This window comes from Crinia signifera, chromosome 11 (assembly GCF_055691185.1).
Source record: "Crinia signifera chromosome 11, ASM5569118v1, whole genome shotgun sequence".
Classification (NCBI taxonomy): domain Eukaryota; kingdom Metazoa; phylum Chordata; class Amphibia; order Anura; family Myobatrachidae; genus Crinia; species Crinia signifera.
The window spans coordinates 29,404,634-29,426,338 of NC_139227.1; the positions used below are offsets into that span (position 1 = coordinate 29,404,634).

General features: G+C 46.7%; 2 protein-coding genes across 6 annotated transcripts in view; one reads left to right on the top strand and one right to left on the bottom strand.

Moving 5' to 3' along the window:
* The window catches only part of PIEZO1 (piezo type mechanosensitive ion channel component 1 (Er blood group)), a 130,163-nt gene extending 128,625 nt beyond the window's left edge, over positions 1-1,538 (top strand). The window contains exon 52 of the mRNA XM_083164977.1: positions 455-1,538. Within this exon, the coding sequence (XP_083021103.1) occupies positions 455-704 (250 nt within the window). The 3' untranslated portion in view covers positions 705-1,538. The remainder of the gene's footprint in view (positions 1-454) is intronic.
* Positions 1,539-3,157: 1,619 nt separating this feature from the next.
* CTU2 (cytosolic thiouridylase subunit 2) lies at positions 3,158-21,343 on the bottom strand. 5 transcript variants are annotated; one of them, XR_014465888.1, is made up of 15 exons: positions 21,189-21,343; positions 19,441-19,515; positions 18,509-18,587; positions 17,108-17,167; positions 15,201-15,261; positions 14,822-14,931; positions 12,886-13,196; positions 8,956-9,091; positions 8,407-8,538; positions 7,637-7,728; positions 7,458-7,554; positions 6,329-6,464; positions 6,156-6,222; positions 5,217-5,275; positions 3,158-3,427 (listed from the first exon to the last, which is right to left on the bottom strand). XR_014465888.1 is itself a non-coding variant. In XM_083165728.1 (15 exons), exons 1-15 carry the CDS (start codon positions 21,245-21,247, stop codon positions 3,367-3,369), a joined length of 1,557 nt encoding a protein of 518 aa, XP_083021854.1. In that variant the 5' UTR covers positions 21,248-21,343; the 3' UTR covers positions 3,158-3,366. The 5 variants fall into 5 exon arrangements, 3 of the variants coding, with proteins under 3 accessions (XP_083021854.1, XP_083021855.1, XP_083021856.1); XR_014465886.1 differs by having other exon boundaries at positions 6,156-6,244; positions 7,454-7,554; XM_083165728.1 differs by having other exon boundaries at positions 6,156-6,244.
* Between the last annotated feature and the right edge of the window lie 362 nt (positions 21,344-21,705).

Here is a 21,705-nt window from a genome sequence, read left to right on the forward strand (position 1 = left end):
ATACTGACAATGCCATAATGTCAACCTTTGCAGAGGGATTTAGCATTCGGCATAATCAGAAGATCTTTGAGTCAACCTAACACTTTCACATTGTGATTGACAAACAAATACCAAACTCCATGAAACAGATAAATTAAATTAAGGGCACAACTATTGGCCATGAGAGTACTAAAGAAAAGGATCCAATTGCTGTTCCTTAAAGAAAAAAAAAAAGCAGTTTTACACTGACTTTAACAGTACTTTGGAAAACATTTTTTACATGAGATTTATCGGAATCGGGTGAAAACAGGCCAAATCAGACTACAGAATAGGGCCTTTAAATTGGCTAGATTGAACGGCATGTGATTCATTAAAAATCAGTGTTTAAAGTGTATGTATAGTTCCTGCTGTACCGTAGAATTCAAATATGGCGTGTATAAATACAGTTGCTATAACCCTCTTCTGTCCCCCACAGGATTATGGGACTGTACGTTTCTATTGTTCTGGTCATCGGGAAGTTTGTGCGTGGGTTCTTCAGTGAGATTTCACACTCCATCATGTTTGAAGAGCTGCCGTGCGTAGATAAAATTCTAAAGCTGTGCCAAGATATCTACGTGGTGCGGGAGCGGGGAGAGCTGGCGTTAGAGGAGGAGCTGTACGCCAAACTCATCTTCTTGTACCGCTCACCAGAGACCATGATCAAATGGACGATTGAAGATGATTAAATATGGTGACACTAAACTACATGGCTAGAATTGTGCTGGATCTACTGGAAAGCCAGAAGAAAGTGATATGAAGTAAAGGGGAGTAGAGTGCACTCTTCAAGACTACAGTTATTTATGGAACTACAGAAGGTCGACAAGACCGATCCGGTGTAAGGAACGAACCAGGTGAAGTCTGTGAAAACTTGGTCAACATTTCGCCCTTAACCCAAACACTGACAGACTGCTGCCAACAAGACGTGGCCTTAATAGAAATCTGAAATGCTGCCTTTATAAAACGGAGTACTGAAACTGGCTGGAGACCTCCTCAAGATACTCTCCACCCATCCCAGAGTCTTCAGCACCAAGACCTACATTGCTGCTCAACCATTGGAGATTCTGCATCTCACTACATACACAGCAAGTCTTAACCTGTGCTGGTGGAATCCTGGTGGGGTGCGGTTGTGAGTAGACTGGATTTACACAATGCCAAAGTTTGGAACTTTAGACCAAAGTTCTAGAAGGACTTATGATAATGGAGCTTTTATTTATAGACTGTATCCTCAACAGCTTTCTCCTGTGGGAGATGCCGGTCTGTGTGTGTGTTGGCCGCTGCACACTGCCTAAAGATTGGACGTGATCACCCGGAGAGAGCAGAGTTACTGCGCCTCCTACCAACTGTGCTTATTTAAGTACTGTACTAGAGTCCTTCAATGTGACATATTGCAGGACAGGAACCACTAAAGGTTCTTCGCTCGTTTTTCTGCTTTTTGATCAAAAGCAAGTAAAGTTTTAAAATTCAAAAGTTACTTGTTTTATTTTTACTATTAAAATGGCATCTGTGAAAAAAACATTTAATTTTGTGTGCAATGTGGCATTAGATTTTATCGGTCAGGAATTAGTATAATGCATAATCGCTTACGTATTTGTCTGTTTGTCCGCTGGGCATTCAGAAACTGTTGGACCAATTTGGGCAAAACTAACGTGAGGTGACTTGATTGGGCCTGCCGTCACCAAGACCCCCAATTCTGACCCGGGGGGCCCAAAAAGGAGTCCAGCCACTACACAAAGTGGGTCAGGGGCTCAAGATATGGCAAAGTTCCATAACATAGAGAGAGGGTGTAGGACAAGGGGTTTATGAAAAAAAAGTGTGGGAGGATCTGGGAGCGAAAACAGCATGGAGAGGTGTATACCAGACACCCCATGGGCATAGATTGTTAGTAGGACCCTCACCCAGTCACTGCAACAGGCTTTCCATGGGCCACTAGTGCTAGGTCCTCCAGGCCAATGCCACATCGGGGAAGTTTTCCTTTGCTAATGATTATACATCCTCTGGTCTTTCCCTGTAACTTGTCCTATTGGGTGGCAAGCTGTGCCTGGGTAATGTGGCTGGCACCTTTTTTCTGGTGCAACTCCAGTGATGCCTAATATAAAGAGACCACAATCCTCCACATGTTTGATTATACAATAGATCAGACCAAACCAATCTCTAAACCTTGTACTGTCCCAGAGACTCAAGTTAAACTTCTCAGAAGTCTAATAAAAAATATTTGGGTTCCTGCACTTCATCCTAAAGAGTGCCTGGTGAAAAGATATAAAAATCCAAGTAAAACAGTCCACCCCTCCTATTACAGTGGCAGGATAGGCATACATGGCAGAGTCTGCTGGACCAATCTGGGGAATGTTTCCAACCATTTCCATTGGATCAGATTACTTGCCAACTACAACTCCCTGAATAGGTCTATACTGCAGACTGTTTAATGTATATATCAGCAAAATAACTGTACATTTTTAAATTGTGGCACCTGGATGTTGGGCACAGTTGCCAGAATGTGTCCTATTATCTGTGTGTAGAGGAACTTGCACCATCATGCAGTAACTCACTTTCAGGGTTTTGTAAAAGCGACCTCCCAGTTCTGCTGTTTACAAAGTGTTCAAACCCCCCCTCCCTTCTCACCATATCCAGCACACCATGGCTTTATACTGATAACTGTACAGCAGACCTGGGCGGGGAGATAAGCTGGTGTCGCATGTAAGGATCTATACATAGAACATACAATCCAGCCTGCAGATACAGGATAGCTGTAGCCATCTGTGTGATAGGCTATACCAGGGATGGGGAACCTTTTGGCCCTCCAGCTGTTGTTTAACTACACATCCCAGTATGCACTGCTACAGTTTCGCTATTTGGCCATGCTAAAACTGTAGCAAAGCATTCTGGGATGTGTAGTTCAACAGCTGGAGGACCAAAGGTTCCCCATCCCTAGGCTATTCCTTAGTACAGGGATGGGGAACCTTTTGGCCCTCCAGCTGTTGAACTACACATCCCAGCATGCCTAGGGACTGTTTTAGCATGGCCAAATAAAACTAGTGGGACCTGCTGGGATGTGTAGTTCAACAGCAGCTGGAGGGCCAAAGGTTCCCTATCCCTGCCATAGTTCTTCTCAGAGTTCCCTTAAGAGGACGATAGATGAAGATTTCCATTATAAAATCAACTTTATTGGTAGATAAAAAGTTGTTCTCTGTTTATAAATACATTTCCAGTTAAAAATAAAATAAAAATGTAGTAACACACTGTGGGCGGCACCTGGAGTAACTCTGATTACCCCTGTGTGTGTGTGTGATATGGTTCATTGAATCTTCTCCATCCGGGATCATCACTTCCTGGTCTGGGATTATGATGGCTTCAAATGTCATCAGAACAGTCATCGATGAGAAACTCCTGTATCTCTTTCCTCATCTCCAACCTAGTTATACGGGTGGGGGAAAAGGGAAAAAGGATAATGGTACATAAAACAGAGCTGGACACAGATTTATTGGCGCAATAGACTATAGAGGGAAATGCACTCTGGTTTATGGGATAGGTTCCTGGTAATGGTCACACATTTGTATGGTGCTCCGGGAAAATGGTACAAATGAAAGATGACCAAATTAGGGATGGCTGTAAATATAGTCTTTGGAGGATCAATCTGTCTGCGTGAGCCAGTAGTCTTCCAAACTAACCCTTAAACCCCCCCATATGTGGCAAAACTGAAAAGGATATTGAACTTAGGTTCCTCCAACACCTGGCCTGCGTCTGTTTGGAAAGGGAAAGTCACCCAGGGCTAGCTCTGGAGGAAAGCTCCCTGACGCCTTTTGCCCAGTCTATGGCAGGTGCTCTAGACACTGGTCTGTTTGCAAACCCCCCTGGGAAAAATCTCTGGTCCTGGCTGTTGTAGAGCTCCTGTAGCTTGTACATTTGAGAGCTGTGCAGAGATTCTCCCATCTGCCCCTTCTTCAGGAGTCACAGGAAGGGTCTCTATTGCCCTTCAGCAACTGTGGAATGGAGGATCTGGGATAGTTTGGATAGTTGGGTCTGTCAAAGGTTTCCTCTGCAGGATCAGCGTTATTTCCAAGGTAATTTCTCTGTTTTTTCAGTAATGGGCACAGATGTCATCACAAATTTTGGGACCTGGGACTGACCAAATCGGCAGTGCCCCCTCTCCGTCCCAGTATGTAGTGGGGATAGAGCAGGTCGGGCCCAGGATAGTTGGCTCCATAGCACCCCCCTGATGGCAGCCCTGAATGGGCATAATCAGACAAGGCTGTCATTGCAGGAGGGAAGAGAGACTGTGCCTCTGGACATTAGGGAAGCTCATTCAGACTCTGGGGGGCAAAGGAGGAGCTAGAGCAGGGATCCTCAAACTATTTTGTTCTGGGACCCCAGCAAGTTACTGCAGAAGGTCATCACATCACACGTGTAGACAGCACATACATGGCAGCATTGTGGAGGTACAAAATGATGGGAGGAGTCTAATATAACAGACAATTCAACAAACTTTTCAGACTCCTTGAATCACTGACCGAGATTAGAAGTCATCAGCCTGATGGTCAGCAACATGGAGCCGTGACCCCATGTGGAGAAGGTCATTACCCAGAGTGTGAGAACTGCTGGGCTAGCATAAGCTGTCTAAGGGCCCAATTCAGACCTGCTAGCTAAGCCGCATATAATCGCTACCTAGCAAGCAGGTTAACACCGAATGTTTAATGGTTTAACCCCTCCCCCCAAACCCCCACGGAAATTAATTTGATTGTTACTCACCATCAAATGATTTTTTTTCTCTGCTTACTGTAAAAAGTCAGCCAGGACTTACTTGACTGGTAATGGGTGAATTGAAAGCGGGTGCTGGTGTCATCCACCCTCCCCAAGCAGCACATCTGTGTTTGCTGTGATCTGCCCGGCGTTTCTATGGGCGCGTCCACCATTTTTGTGGGCACACCCATGAAACGTCAGGTGTTTATCCAAGAACGCCCCCTGCCTGTCAATAGCTAAAGGCGCTTGCACATGTGCAGTCCCCCACCATCGGGGACGGGGTTGAATGAAGACCTGTGTGAAAAGGTCTAGGGAATATGTCTGTTCTAGCCAGGAGTTCTCCACTTACCTAGGTGAATCCAAAATAGATGCAGAATTTAGTATTATTTGGATGCTGGCAGGAATTCCTGCTGCCCACTGTACAATACCCAACATGGCTGTGTGGAAGCTGGATTGGTGGTTACCTGCGGCTCCTGTGCTCGGCCTCCTGCAGGATGTACGGGGGCAAGGTGCTCGCGGATGGCTGGTAAAATAGAACACAGCATACCTAGTAAGATATCTACCATGTATAATCACTATCTGACAAGCATACAATGAACCCTCAGAAGCCACTCGTGTTGTTGCCCCGCCCCCTTGTAGACATCAGAAACCAATCATACCACTAGGTGAGTATGGAAATGACCTATCTGTAATGGTATTCTCTCAGGTGTGGTACAGGGGACAGACAGTCGGTATCCCGACAGTCATTAGCCCGACGTCGGGATCCCGACTGGCTGGACCCAGACTGCATGGTGAGCACAGCTAAGCCCCTTGCGGGCTCGTTGCGCACACCACTCTGCAGGCACGGTGGCTTGCTACGCGAGCCACCTATTCTATTCTCCCTCTATGGGTGTCGTGTACCCCCACGAGAGAAAATAGCAGGTGGCCATCGGGAACCCAGCTGTCGGTGTTTTGACAGTCGGAATCCCGGCGTCTGGTAAATGCCTGTCGGGATCCCATCCGGCACCCTATTGTCTCTGCCCAGTTAATGGTCATTAATTAGCCTGTATTTTACTTTTAATGGGTTTTTGTCAAATAAATATACGTACAGGGAGATCCCATGCTAAAGCTGAATAATAGGAATACTAAACTACTTTTTAATTAGTTTATCGTCCACAGAAAGCTTGTACGTTTCAGAATATTATTGCACCATATAGTTATTGCCATTTCCTACGCATAGTGGCAGCAGTCCCAATATTCCTGAGCAATCAGCCTCAGGCCTTGCTGACATCACTAGTGCCCAGTAGGAGACTGAATATTGGTTTATCTGAATAAAAGGTCACCACTGTGTGGGGGCACAGAACAGGCATTGTTTCTGCACACATTAGGTCACTACTAATCAGTTCATGCACGGAGCCACTCACCAGATCCCGGACGGTCACTCTACAGCTGTAACATAACAAACGCACAACGTCTGGTGTCTCGGCAGCACTGGGGATGAAGAACAAAATTACTACATCAGGTGGATACCGCGTTTCCCTTCCCCTGCTCCGAGTGTTGTCTGATGTAAAGGCTGCTGGGAAGGATAAAAGGTCACCTGGTGGGAGGAGAGGTCGATCTTTCGCAGCACTGTCCTCCTTTGCAGCATTGCGTTCCAAGTTCTGTGCGGTTATTTGGCCTCTTCTGAGAGAGATGCTGAGAGACTTGTGTGGCACAGAATGCGGAGGCCGTGCCTGTCATGAGATAGGAGATACAATAAGCCATGTCACAATAAGCCATGTCTGGCCGGGTTGGGATCATGTCACAATAAGCCATGTCTGGCCGGGTTGGGATCATTTGGTCTATTGCATTATGGTCGAAAGTCATTAGGTCGAATCCATTAGGTCGAATCCATTAGGTCGACATGGGAAAAGGTCGACATGGGAAAAGGTCGAAAGGTCATTAGTTCGACAGGTCATTAGTTCGACACGGTCATTAGTTCGACACGGTCATTAGTTCGACAAGGTCATTAGTTCGACAAGGTCATTAGTTCGACAAGGTCATTAGTTCGACATTGTCTATTTCGACATTCACAAGGTCGACATGGGGTTTTTCACTGTTTTTTTACCTGAATGTCAACACAGTCGACATGGACACAGTTTAAAGTGCACTGCTGCGCTCGCTATGCGTCGGGCACACTATTTTATTCTCCCACCACGCCCTAGTGGATGGTAGGGTATGAAATACCGCCTGTCGGCACATGTTGGCTCAAAAAACAGTGAAAAACTCCATGTCGACCTTGTGAATGTCGACATAGACAATGTCGAACTAATGACCTTGTCGAACTAATGACCTGTCGAACTAGAATCATGTCAACCTTTTCCCATGTCGACCTAGAGTCATGTCAACCTTTTAGCATGTCGACCTAATGGATTCGACCTAATGACTGTCGACCATAATGCAGTAGACCAAATGACCGCATCCCGTCTGGCCAACCTGTAGCTTTCCAGCTGAAACTACAAGTCCCAGCATGCATTGCCACAGTTTTGTGATTAGAGAATGCTAAACCTGTGGCAAGGCATGCTGGGATGTGTAGTTTTGCATCCTGCCCATACCGATACACCCCTGACAAAACACTACTGTAGCATCAGGGAAACATTTTGGTGATAAATATTGGTATGAGCATGAGGAGGGAATAGCTGCATAATAAGTAATTAGGGCATTGCAAGAAACAGATGCTCACCTACATGTGTGTCTATAGTGCACATACAGAGCAGACACCTCTCCTGCTGGCTCATCTCTCGTTTCATTTCTGTCCTGGAGACATTGAGCTTCTCACTGGTCCTAATTCAATAATAATTCATAGGAGATAATAAACTGTAAGCAGCCTTCCTTCCAGCATTGTCTAATCCAGAACCTCTCTCACCTGTACACTGTGCTCACGGTGGAGGGGAAGTCTGCCTGCAGCTTGGTGATGAAGGACTCGGACAGACGCTGGATGCTGCTGTTTTCAGCAGCCTGAAAGAGAATAGAAACATCTAGTGCTGTACGCATTGTATGCCACTAGGGGAAACCACAATCCCCCTGCTCATGCCAAGGGATGCCACGCTCCCTCCCTTTCTTCTCCCTACCAGTGGCACCCCTTCTTCCCTCTACTGGGGCACCCACACTCCCTCCCTACCAGGAGCACCCACGCTTCCTACCAGGGACATCCACGCTCCCTTCCTCCCTCTCCCTACCGGGGGCATACATGCTACCTTACTCGTACCTTCCTTCCACTCCCTACCAGGGGCATCCACTCTCCATCCTTCCCTTCCTCTCGCTACCAGGGAATTCCATTCTCTCTCGCTTGCTCTCTCTCCCCATTGGTGCATCTATACTCCCTCCCTTCCTCTCTCCTACTGGTCCATCCCAGCCTTTTCTATGCATGCCACTTTCTGCACTGGTTTTTACACTGCCTGGTTCCCCACATGGCTGAATACACATACTAAGCAGGACGCAATGCTAGTCCAGAGGACGTGCAGTATGTGCAAACTCAGATCTATTTTTTTTTTAAAGGGACAATCATTTACGACGCAAAACCATACCATGTAAATCATTGCCTCTTTAAAAAAAAAACTCCTCGTACGGCCTTCAACCCATACGGCTGCTGGGCTCGCATCGCATTACATCCTGCCCTAAAGAGAAGTTCTGTACCTTCGTGTCCATTGTTGGGATGAAGACAGACGGGACATTGAAAAACCGATTATAGAAGGAAATCTCTTTCAGAGAATAATCTCTCATGGGACGGACAATGACGACATCTCCATAGCGGTGGTCAGAGAACCCCTGTGAGGTCAGGAAGATAGAGCACATTACTGCTGGCCTACAGATCCCCCATGAATGTAATGGCACGAGCACAGTGCTGGATGTCAGATTGCAGACAATACACTTTAGCTCATTATTAATTACATCATTAACCAATTGTCAAAATATTTGCTTTGCAGATCTTCCTTTCTTACTAGATGTAAATACCCAGTGCTGCACTACAGTTATGGAGTCTATTGCCCATTTCCAGGACAGGCCAACCTGTGGCTCTCCAGATGTTGTGAAATTACAAATCCCAGCATGCCTTGACACAGTTTTAACACTCCCTTATAGCAAAACTGTGGCAAGGCATGATGGGATTTGTAGTTTGACATCTGGAGAGCCACAGGTTGGCCAGGCCTGGTCTATGCTCTGATTATAGTATAGACAGATACTCACAGTATCCAGCGGCAGAAATGCACCGCGTCCCAGCGAGATGTTGGCGAGCAGTCTGTCCGCAAGGCGTGTACAGCTTTCTCCGGTCATCACTTTGGAATAACCACCGGTGCGGGCGACGTGCAGGATCAGATGGTTCCTGTGAAATTGCCACAGGGCATTAGGGGGTGGGATATGGATCATTCTCCAGCATGACTTATAGACCAGAAGATAATAACTGCAAGTGTGATTGTTCTCTATTCTATTACGGAGGTGGAAACCACAAAAATACCAGACACGTTGGACAATCCTGCTCTAGAATGGAAACAGAAAAGTAAAAAAAAAAAAGTACGTGGCTCAGCAATAAAAGCGGCGGCCAGAGTGAAGAGAACTGAGGAGAGTGAGAGGCGCGCTGCAGACGAGGACCTTCTTAGATTAGAAGCGGCACATAAAAACAACCCCCTTGACAGGGCCCTAGGCACTCAACTCACTCGGGCCAGGGAGAAAGTCAATGCCCTCTCCTTTAGAGAGGTCCAGAAAAACGTTGAAAAGTTGAATCAACGTTTCTACCTGTTTGGTAATAAGGCGGGGAGGCTGTTGGCGAGGAAGTTGAGAGGGAGGAGAGCTAGAAATAGAATTGACCTCTTGATCAACTCCAGGGGAGCTAGGGTTGTCGACCCCTTCCAGGTTGCGGACACCTTCGCAGACTACTATGCTAAACTATATAATCTGAATTCTGACTCGCACACCCCCCAGCCGACGAACGAAAAGATTGCTTCCTTTCTTGACAGTATTAGTCTGCCAGCGTTGGAATCCGAGGTGGGCCAGGCTCTTAACGCGCCCTGGTCCAAAGTAGAGGTAGAGACCGCCATTGATGGGCTGCCCAGGGATAAAGCCCCCGGCCCTGATGGCTATCCCACTAATTTCTATAAATGCTTTAAAGATGAATTGAGCCCACTATTGACCAGTGTCTTCAACGAGGCCTCTAGGGCGGGTGTATTCCCCAAGGAAATGTTAGAAGCCAGGATTGTGACCATTCCGAAACCTGGTAAGCCGCCCACCTCGGTCCAGAATTATAGACCTATCGCACTGTTGAATACAGACTTGAAATTATACGCCAAATTGTTGGCCAATAGACTGGCCCCCCTCCTCGCGTTTTTGGTGGGGGGGGACCAGGTGGGCTTTGTGCCGGGGAGACAGGCCCCGGACAACACCCGTAGAGTGTTCAATGTGCTGGAGGTGTGCGACCGGGCCAAATCCCCTCTATTACTGTTGTCACTAGACGCCGAGAAGGCGTTCGATCGGCTTCACTGGGGCTATCTGAGAGAAGTGCTGAAGCGCTTTGGCCTGGGGGGCAGATTTTTAGACTCAATATTCGCCCTCTACTCCCATCCGTCTGCGAGGGTGTTCGTAAATGGCAGCCTCTCTTCTAGCTTCCCAATTACCAACGGTACCAGACAGGGGTGCCCCCTTTCCCCGTTAATCTTCGTCCTAGCAATGGAGCCTCTAGCAGTCAAAATTAGAGCAGATGTCCGTATCCTAGGCCCGCAGATTGGGAGCACCTCCCATAAGATCTGTTTATTTGCAGATGATGTTCTCTTATGCCTACTGCAACCGGAGAAATCACTGCCAGCGGTACATGAAGTCTTAGATGCCTATTCAGCGATCTCGTACTATAAATTGAACACAAATAAAACAGAAGCCCTTCCGGTAAACATCCCCTTGGCTATGGTAGCTCGCCTTAAGGACTCCTATCGATATGCCTGGCAAGAGAAAGCCATCAAATACCTGGGGGTCCAAGTGGCAAGAGATCCATACCTAATAGAATGCAACTTTAACCCACTCTTAAACTCCTTCCAAAAACTTATTAAGGAATGGTCCCTGCATGAAATTTCTTGGCTGGGTAGGCTGGCAGCGTCAAAAATGATCCTCCTCCCTAAGCTTTTATACCTATTCCGCGCGATCCCCAGGAATTTCCCCAAGTCCCTATTCTATAAACTCAACGCCCTGTTCACTAAATACATATGGAAGGGGTCCAAACCGAGAGTAGCAAGGAAAACCATGGCTTTACCAAAGGCCCTGGGAGGAGCAGGATATCCCGATTTAGAAAAATACCGTCAGGCATGTCTGTTGAGTCAAGCTAGGGATTGGTTTGACACCCTGAATCCAAAACCCTGGGTATTAATAGAACAAAACATGGCGAGTCATTTCCCACTTACTGGCATGTTTTGGCTCCCTACTAAGACCATCCCCGGCAAGACAGAGCTTTGTACAGCTACCAAAGCGACTCTGGAGGCCTGGGCTGGACTGATGGGGGGTACGGAGGGGATCGTTCTTCCGAGCACCAACCTCTCCCTCTCAGCTATTGCCAAATTGATCCCCAACTTAAGTCTGGAGGCGTGGATAGACGCTGGCATTGTTGATTTGGGACATATGGTCCAAGGGGGATCACTGATACAATTTTCAGGGCTCCAGGAGAGGTTCGGGCTCTCCAAGAACGATTTCTACAAATACTTACAAATCCGTCACTGGTTAACGACTCTTAGAGGAAGCACAGGCCCCATCCTGCCAGCTCCCACCCTCATCTCCTCCAGGTTGCAGAATGGCTCTCACAAAGGTGGGATATCCAGGTGGTACGATTATCTGATAGCATCAACGAAACAAGGGAAACTCCCCGCCCAGCTCAAGTGGGAGACTGACCTTGACATCACCCTAGACGAGGAAACCTGGGATAGCATCCTCTACTCAGGGTTTAAAATGTCTAAGTGCCTACTACACTCGGAGATGTTTTTCAAATTATGTCACAGGGCCTATTTCACTCCCCTACGTCTCCACGCTATCTGGCCTGAAGTCTCTCACTTGTGCTGGAGGGGATGCGGTGAGATTGGTTCTATATTTCACATATTTTGGCAATGCTCCCTCATTAGGCCCTTTTGGGAGGAAATATCCTCCCTGATCGGCAACGTGTTGAAGTCCACGACCCGGCTAGAGCCCATCACAGCTTTACTCCACTACAGCAATGTAGAAACAGGGGGTGACCTTTATATCCTAAGGCATATCCTAATCGCAGCGAAAGCCGCCATTGGGCACCTCTGGAAGTCGGCAGAAACCCCTTCGGTACGAGGTGTGATCAACAAGGTGCACACACATTTTCTCTATGAGACGATAAATGCTCGCTACTCATCTTCGGCTTCCTCGATACACCTGAAATGGCTTAAATGGATGGAGTTTAGAGAGTCCCAGGGTCTGTCAGTTTCCTCTGGCGTTCCCTGGGACACTACTGCATTCCACTCTCCTCCTCTCCTGTCAAACAGTTAACATGTCCATGTTTACAATGTATCATGCAATGTCCCCAACTTAAGATCGTACACCCCTCCCACCCCCTCGTGTGTCTGTCCCCCACTCTTCTGCCTTCCTCTGCCTTCCCACCTTTCTTCTGCTTTCTTCTTCTTCTCTCCCCAATAGCTATCCTTCTCTCCTTTGACATTGTAATCTTGCTTTCAATTGTAATTTTTGGGGCGCAGTTGAAATCAAACACTAGCAGCTAATGTGCAGGACAGCTAGTTAGATTAGTTGATTCATTGTTCAATGACTTTGTCGGATTCACTGTTCTACCTCTGTTTCACTTATGTATGTATCTTTTCACTGCTGACCCAATAAAAATTTAATATTCAAAAAAAAAAGAAAAGTAAAAAAAAAAAACAACACTATAAAATAAAAAAAATTATTTTCTGCTGCCTATAAATGTACATTAAGGTCCAGGTTATCTCCCTGCTTGAGATATATTATATATACACACCTTTCATTTACTATATCAGACACACTGAAAATTCACCTTCCTGCACCTCTATAGCAATCCGGAGGCTGGTCCTAGTTATGGAAGACTCATCGCCGTCCCTATCTTATCCATACCCCGCCTGAGGTTGGCACAGTGTTACAATGATGGCAGCTCACCGGAGAGATTGCAGCAGTTCCTGTTTGGCAGTCTGCGTCCTGGCAGAGCGAAAGACCTCCGTCAGGGCTGTAGTGTATTCTGCGGGAGGGCGGCTACATGGGGAGCTGTTTGGCAAAGCGTCAGTGCATTCTGGACCAGCAGAGTCTGCAACACGCAGCTGAGCCAATGCATTCACTTCTGGTAGCCCATCCTCTTGGTGCGCCCTCTGCTGTCCCAAGAAACTGCTCACTGCCTGCTTGTAATTCTCTGCCCGCTCCGTGTTCTCTGGGAGGTGATTTGTCTGCAGCACAGATCTGGTCAGAGAGAAAACCTGCAGCCAAGAAAGTAGACACAGAGAAGGAGGAAGGGATTATCTGCAGTCCAGTATGTGATTGGTGCAGAGCACTAGGCAGGACATGGAGGGACAGCATGGGAGTCCGTAAGCTCTGCAGACGCTGCATGCAACAAGATGGAGGGAAGGAGTAAACCTTTCACTGCAACCGGTCATTACTGATTGGTGGCCATGGATAACGTCTCCAGTGTTCACCAACACTGCTGCATCAATCTGCCTTCTCAAAACGAATACACGATGAAGGGCTAGTACTAGGCCAGTGGGTCTCAAACTCTGTCCTCAGTACCCCAAACAGCTCATGTTTTAGGAGTACATCTTATTCACGGACACATTTCCCAGGTCACCCAGCAGGAGCACAGGTGTACTCCTTACTCACTGACACATTTCCCAGGTCACCCAGCAGGAGCACAGGTGTACTCCTTACTCACTGACATTTCCCAGGTCACCCAGCAGGAGCACAGGTGTACTCCGTACTCACTGACATTTCCCAGGTCACCCAGCAGGAGCACAGGTGTACTCCTTACTAACTGACATTTCCCAGGTCGACCTGCAGGGGCACAGGTGTACTCCTTACTCACTGACATTTCCCAGGTCACCCGGCAGGGGCACAGGTGTACTCCTTACTCACTGACATTTCCCAGGTCACCCAGCAGGAGCACAGGTGTACTCCTTACTCACTGACACATTTCCCAGGTCACCCGGCAGGAGCACAGGTGTACTCCTTACTCACTGACATTTCCCAGGTCACCCGGCAGGGGCACAGGTGTACTCCTTACTCACTGACATGTCCCAGGTCACCCAGCAGGTACACAGGTGTACTCCATACTCACTGACACATTTCCCAGGTCACCCGGCAGGGGCACAGGTGTACTCCTTACTCACTGACATTTCCCAGGTCACCCGGCAGGTGCACAGGTGTACATCTTACTCACTGACATTTCCCAGGTCACCCAGCCGGTGCACAGGTGTACTCCTTACTCACTGACACATTTCCCAGGTCACCCGGCAGGGGCACAGGTGTACTCCTTACTCACTGACACATTTCCCAGGTCACCCAGCAGGGGCACAGGTGTACTCCTTACTCACTGACACATTTCCCAGGTCACCCAGCCGGTGCACATGTGCACTCATTACTCACTGACACATTTCCCAGGTCACCCAGCAGGTGCACAGGTGTACTCCTTACTCACTGACACATTTCCCAGGTCACCCAGCAGGTGCACAGGTGTACTTACTCACTGACATTTCCCAGGTCACCCGGCAGGGGCACAGGTGTACTCCTTACTCACTGACATTTCCCAGGTCACCCGGCAGGGGCACAGGTGTACTCCTTACTCACTGACATTTCCCAGGTCACCCGGCAGGGGCACTGGTGTACTCCTTACTCACTGACACATTTCCCAGGTCACCCTGCAGGGGCACAGGTGTACTCCTTACTCACTGACATTTCCCAGGTCACCCGGCAGGGGCACTGGTGTACTCCTTACTCACTGACACATTTCCCAGGTCACCCTGCAGGTGTACTCATTACATCTTACTCTCATACCACTTGCTCTGTAGATGGTGTCCGCTGCGTAGACACACTGTGACTTCCATAGACGTACCTGCTCCAGGTGCACAACGTGAAATGGGAAAGTGGTTTCTTGTAAAACATTTCGGATTTCAGAAATGACCCGGTCCCTTTCCTCCCAACTCTGGGTGCACACTGCCCCTTCTGTGTAAGGGATAGAACAGATATTTTACAGGGGACTGGACCAGCACTAAGCATTATACCTAAACCGGCTGTTAATAACATTCACACACGTATACAAATCTTCATGAGCTTTTTAGAATGTAAAATATATCAGAATTGTTCAACGAGAACATGTTTAGTTCCAATAAGGCCACATGTTGTGAGTGTCATAACAAATGTGGCGAATTTTAAAATCCCAATATTCAATTACTTTGGGAACTGAACCTTATTCAGACGTCGGACAAACTCACCATCGATGAAAAGAACCCCAGGGTTAAAGCGCAACTTTTTAGGAGCCTCACGACTCAGGCCCTGGAAAACACAATTGTAAGATCTGCATGATAACGAGAACGGAGGACCCCGGAAGTGGAACTAAACACAAGATACAGAAACCTCCGGGCAAGACGCATCTTTCCATGTGACCAAATGTGATAACCTTGTAAAGGGGATGCTGCACTAGGTCTACAGTCATTAGGTTGACCACTATTGGTCGATATGAGTCTTTCATGTGGTACACTTATATGATGTGCATGTCGACATAAGTCGACACAGACACCCAAAAAAATATCTTAAAAAATCATGTCAACCTTTTCCACATCGACATAATGCTTGTGTCGACACTATGACTCATACTGACATCACTGTCTCCTGTGTACTGTAACCTACATCACAATACTACATGTATGTTAGGTCTGTGCCAGGTCGGTGATTGGATTCTCCATCAGCATCAGACAAGTCAGGTCTCCCGCTTCCCCGGCTCCCTCCGTTACACTTCTCCTGCCTGCGTCGCACTGCCCCGTTATCACACAGCTGCAGTATTACTGTAGAAGTAACATAAGCAGTGCTCCATGAACATGCAACGGAAACTCCCCTTTCCTCCAACCTATGCCCACGGCTTCCTATCTGTTTGTTCTCAGCAGAGGCCATAAAGTACATGACCAGCAGCGGATACAAAGCCGGTTATACAGGCCATTGGTTATGTTCCCCTCCCTGTCTCCCCATGTTTCTAGCATCGCTTATGACATTCTGTGGCCAGCAAGCTGTTCTGGGAGCAATGAACACTACCATGGCTGTCTAGTTAGATGCTGCTAAGGTGTGCACGGACTTGTAGTTCCACAACAGCCATAGAGTCGCAGGTTGCTGGGGACTGTATGGAAGCATGCACAGGAGTTACAGCCCACAAGCTTGCATCATGGAGGCAATACAGTGGCATGGTGCATCACTTTATAGGAGCACATTGTGGGCCTCTATACAGGCATAATATAGTGCATCACAATGTTGTGACCACTTATGCAATATGTTACTGACTGTGTTCTGATGGTCTAACCCACAGGTCTTCAACCTGTGGCCCTCCAGATGTTGTGGAACTACATGTCCAAGCATGCCCTGAGGTTTTTTGGCATGCTCTTATAGGAAAAAATGTGGCAATGCATGTTGGAACATGTAGTTTCACAACATCTGGAGGGCCACAGGTTGAAGACCGATGGTCTAACCCATGCATGTTCAAACTATGGCCCTCTAGCTGTTGTGAAACTACAAGTCCCACAATGCCTTGCCACAGTGTTACTATTAGGGAATTCTAAAATGATGGCAAGGCATGCTGGGATGTGTAGTTTCACAACAGCTGGAGGGCCATAGTTTGTACATGCCTGGTCTAAACCCTGTGGTGTGAGACCTGTCCTAAAAGATTAAATGGCTATTGGTTTGGAGCTGATCTGGCAGGACAGATAAATGTCAGGAAATCATTTTCATTAACAGGTGTGGGGTCATCAGCTGACCCAGAAGTGGCATGAAACCTGAGGTCAGACTTACAACTTGATAAGGTCAACAAACACTGTGCCAACATATATAATTGTACAAATTGATCCTATAGATTGTTGAGGATTTTCTGAAATTTGCGATCATTCAGAAAAATGGGCTAAAGCTAGTGAATTAGACATGTAGGTAGGAACCTAAGACTTCAGATGTTTGATAGACTGCAACAAACTGAGCTAAACTATCAGATACAGAAAAGTATCAGAGATAGTATAACTCATCCTCTACTAAAACATATGTAAACAACTACTCTCACTCTTTAAACATATACAACGGAGAAGGAAGAGCATATAATAAGCAAGAAGCCAGGAATAACCTACACATGGATAATGGAAATGTTTACCTCTTGAACTTGCTTGATCATTGCACTTGATGATGGTCCACCTGAATAGGCCAGGAGGACCTGGAAAAGACAGAACATATCTTAACCTGAATAGGAAATATTTTTTTTTCCCCCAGTCTGGGCTACTAAGCTCTCCAGGAAAGTTTAAACCGGTCTTTAATGTGGCTTATAAGTAATCATGATCCAAAAAGCATAACAACGCATTTTGCTGTCCTGATACAATCATCCAATGTAGTTGTGGGTTATTCCAGAATGAAACACGTCAGCAGCAATTTGGAGACTACTACTGGGCAGACCTATGCAACATCCTCAGCTTTCTTATAAGCAATCGGTCCAACTTTCCTCCAACCATCACACTAGTTGATTGGTTGGACTGAAAATCTGGAACTGTATGGGGGCAAATGCCAATAAGCAATTTGCTCACAAACTCAGGGGAATGGACAAAAACATTCAGTGAAATTGTTTAAATCAAATAGGTCCAACTACAGTACATTGTCTGAGTTGTTGTCCATTTTCCAATTTGGGAAACAAATGACTTAATTACAAATTACATTTGCTCCTATCAAGTACCAGGTTTTTATTATATCCAACCAACTAGTTGGATGGCTGGAGGAAAGTTGGTCTGATGTGTGGCCAGCATTAAGAATCAGGTGGGTATTAAGCACCCCTGCCACACAAACAGGGTTATTCATGGCTTTGTGATCAGTGGAAGAAAAAGAATAATAAATTGTAGTTTTTTTATTTTGTTATTTCTTTTATTAAGTAAACTAAGTATTGGTGTATCCAAATTGACTTGTAGGCAAAAGAAAAAACGTCTGGTGGTCTGTATTGCATCACAGATATGCAGACAAGACCAGTGCTAGAAGAACCACAGCAGAGAGCACCCAGGCAGGGAAGAGGAAATGCGCAGGTTTTGGCAGATGCAGGGTGCTAGAATGAATAATATCAATATATGAACCAAAGGGGATTGTACCAGATCAGTTCCCAAAATGTACTAGCGAAAAACCTTAAGAGACTTCTAAAATTATTTTGTGATTGTTATTTTAACAATTTTTTTGTCTAAAAAGGTTTACGCTTTAGGTAACCACAGAATATATATAACAAAAAAACAAACGCAGCATCAGTCACACCATCGGACATCTGAGCACACAGGATATACGCTGTCACTAAGCCACTGGAGCAGTTACATCCACATGCAGCCATCCCTCTACACATTCACACACTCATTACCTTCCAGAAACGCACACTGACTGTCAATCACTTTGCATCCAAATGGGCAATCAATCACAGAACATGTGCAGTACAAGAAAACAATATTGCTGAACTGCGCAAACACCAGCATTTCGTGAGGTTAGCGCGCACCTCGGACCATTGTCCTGTACTGTGTGGTCAGAGCAATACCTTCTCTCCTGGATACACTACTCTGTTTTTACCCAGCATAGCTCGGAATTTGTGGACAAAGTATTCTTTGAAGCAGGACCTACAATAAAAGGGAAATGGTCATTTATCACACAACATGGTAATTGCATTCTTTATTCAGAGTCACAGATAAGTTCATAGACATTGGGCCTGATTCAACTTTGTAAGCAAATAAAAAAAAGCAAGTAACTGGGCAAAGCCAAGTTGCACTGCAGATGGGGCAGATGTAATAGGTGCAGAGAGTTAGATATTGGCAGGGAGTGTTTAAACTGAAATATAAATTGCAGTGTAAAATAAACACGAATCAGGCCCTTTGTTAACCTGCAACCTTACAGTCTAAATAGGTTACAGAAGGTTGTCATCGCTTAACATTTCACATGGACTACACATGTCGACTCTTTTCCTGGGTCAACCCCATTCTAGCACCCTGCATTTTTCATCCTGTGCAGTTCCTCTTCCCTGCCAGGGGTATCCCTCTCTGCTGTGGTGCTTCTAGTATAGATCTGGTCTGCATATAAGCACTGAAGTACATACATAGAAATACACAGCAGAGAGCGACACCACAGGCAGGGAAGAGGAACTGCATGGGTTGGAAGATGCAGGCGCTACAACAAACACTATTGTATATTATATTTTTTACCCATAAAAGTGCATGCAAGAGTTGCGAGTGGGCAATGTATATGTTAAGGTTATTTCGGTGTGTCTGGGTCAGTGATTCCTCCAGTTACCAAGCCAAAAATTGTATTTGCCCTAATCACCATTATTCAGCCCTGGTATAGTATCTCATGAGAGAAAACAGACAAGGAGAACAGAGGAATAATTTGGAAGAGAAACGGAATGACGTGATTTAGGTCTACGGGGTAATGCATCACAATGTTAATCTTAAAATCAGGATAGAGGTGATCATGTCTTACTTGCAGAATGCGTCTCCCACACGTATGATCAGGGCAGCAGAACCTTCCTTGCACTTCATACATGTTTGCCCCAACCTGCAAATATTACAATTGTCACATTATTATAGCCAGACACTGCACAATGATAGTTATACATATGTATCAAGAACAAAGATCATTGGCTTGCTCTCCCAGCCCCCTGGAAAAGTGGAAAGTAACCTGCATCCTGCCCATACCACCGTATATTCTGTGGCATCCATACAAACAATGCTAATCTTGGCACTTCAGGGAGAGTCTAAAATGATACGAATCATGTAATTTTGCATCATTTCAGCCCAGCACCCTCTTCTTAGACACACGAATTGCGGTATTTGAGTCAAACATGGGCAGGGCTATATGACATCACAGCACATACCCGCTCCACAAACTGGACATTGGCGTCAACTCTCCCGGCTTCTCCTGGAAATGACTACAAAACAGTATGGCCATATACTTAAACATGGGCCAGTCTGACACAAAATCCTTCTCAGACTTTCTACCCCACTATACAAGTCTTCTGCTGTGAATGATACTTTTGCCACAGACCGCACTATGGAAAATGGCAACCGGTTGTGTAGGGTTAGTGGATCGCTGAGGGGCAGTGAGAGTTTTCCCCATGGCATTTGTGCATTGCTACAACCTATAAACCAGCTGCAGTTCCAGAGGATAATGCCCAGCTATGGGGTGTTTTAGTTAAGCTGAGTACACACTGGCACTGCTGTTATTGTTACATATTGTTACATATAGAACGATATAGCACACACACACACACACACACACTGTCCGATATTGTAAACAATATTATGTTACCCACCCCATACCATAGTTGCCTACCATTCTGCAGGAGACTCCCTGAAATAGCAGCAATCTCTGTCTCTCCCTCATTAGTCTAGCAATCTCCCTCATTTCACCTAGCCCACATTACATCACATTACTGTTACATTTTTTGGGAAAAAAGGAATGAGAGATACAGGTGGAGCTTAGGCCATCTTTGCAGGGGCTGGCGATGCTAACCCCAGCCCCACCATCCCACCATTCCCGCCAGGGGCCACATGTGCACGAGACCCCCGCGCGCCCCCTGGCAACAGAGCCTGCCTCCGGTCCCCGCCATCACCCCCCTAGCCCTGCCCGTCTCCCTGAAGCGGAGACGGGCAGGGACACGCAGCGTCCCGCCGAGAGACTGGAACGAGCGTGCGTGTGAGACACACGCGCGTCCCAGTTCAGTGTAGCCCCTGTCCGCCAGGATGGCAGGGGCTACATCTGTAGATACATTTACAATGAATCTTCAGCACCATGTCCCAGCACTTTACCAAATAAGCTCTTACTAACTGCTTTGGGCTCATCTACATTTGGATATGTCATTTTACAAAAATCCTCTCACAGGTAGCAGTACACACCAACGCTTCACAATCTCTTCTCACAATCTCTCCATATATGGAACTAGACACGCCCTTTGGGTGGAGCATGACACGCCCCCTCAATTGACACACCTTGCAAAATTCTATTACCAACTATAATCTCCCTGAAACTAGTTTTCAAAAGTAGGCAAGTATGCCCCATACAGACAGTCTCTGATGACATTGTCAGGCTGCATGTATGTACAGACAACAGGGGGGAGGGGGGATTGTTAATGATGGATGGGAGCATATGGAGACATTCCCCATCAATATATCGTGAGGGAAGCCGGGGTGTGTAATACAGTGAGTGGTGGCTGACAAGGCAGCTCTCACCTCTTATGGGGCTTCTCTCTCCCCAGCACCCCGCAATCCCCGTCCTCCACCTCACACATGGCTCCAAAAGTAACCAAGCAATGGGGCACACACACACCACTACTAACAGAGACTTCCGGCTACTGTTATGACGTCATATGGACGTGACGTACTAACATTGCGCCACGGCCTATACAATACAATAACAATGGACATAGCTGGCCTAATTCCCGGCAGCTCTTGCTTCTAGATTTTGCGTATATGAGCTGCTGGGACTTCTAGTTGCACAGCTGCAGAGTAGTTGCGGGCTACCCTCACTTACATACCCAGACATATACTGTGCCCTAAATCTGCCCTTATGTAAGATGGCGGACAGGGCCTCGCTGTGTGGATTAGGGAAACTCGATACAGGTAAGAGGAAAATGCGATACATCGCGCTGTAGTGTGACATAACACCGCGTCAGTGGCGGGTCCTGGACATTATTTTCCTGTTTTTACCGAGATTTAGGCCAGCCAGGTACTGGAAGGTCTCCATGGT

Bases quoted from the DNA above. Each gene is read 5' to 3' on its own strand.
- CTU2 (XM_083165728.1), bottom strand. From the start codon at position 21,247: ATGTGTGAGGTGGAGGACGGGGATTGCGGGGTGCTGGGGAGAGAGAAG. The intron at 7,555-7,636 runs GTGAGAGAGGTT...TTATTGAATTAG, and splicing joins ACCGTGAGCACAGTGTACAG to GACCAGTGAGAAGCTCAATG. The intron at 6,465-7,457 runs GTAGGTGAGCAT...ATCTCATGACAG, and splicing joins TGTGCACTATAGACACACAT to GCACGGCCTCCGCATTCTGT.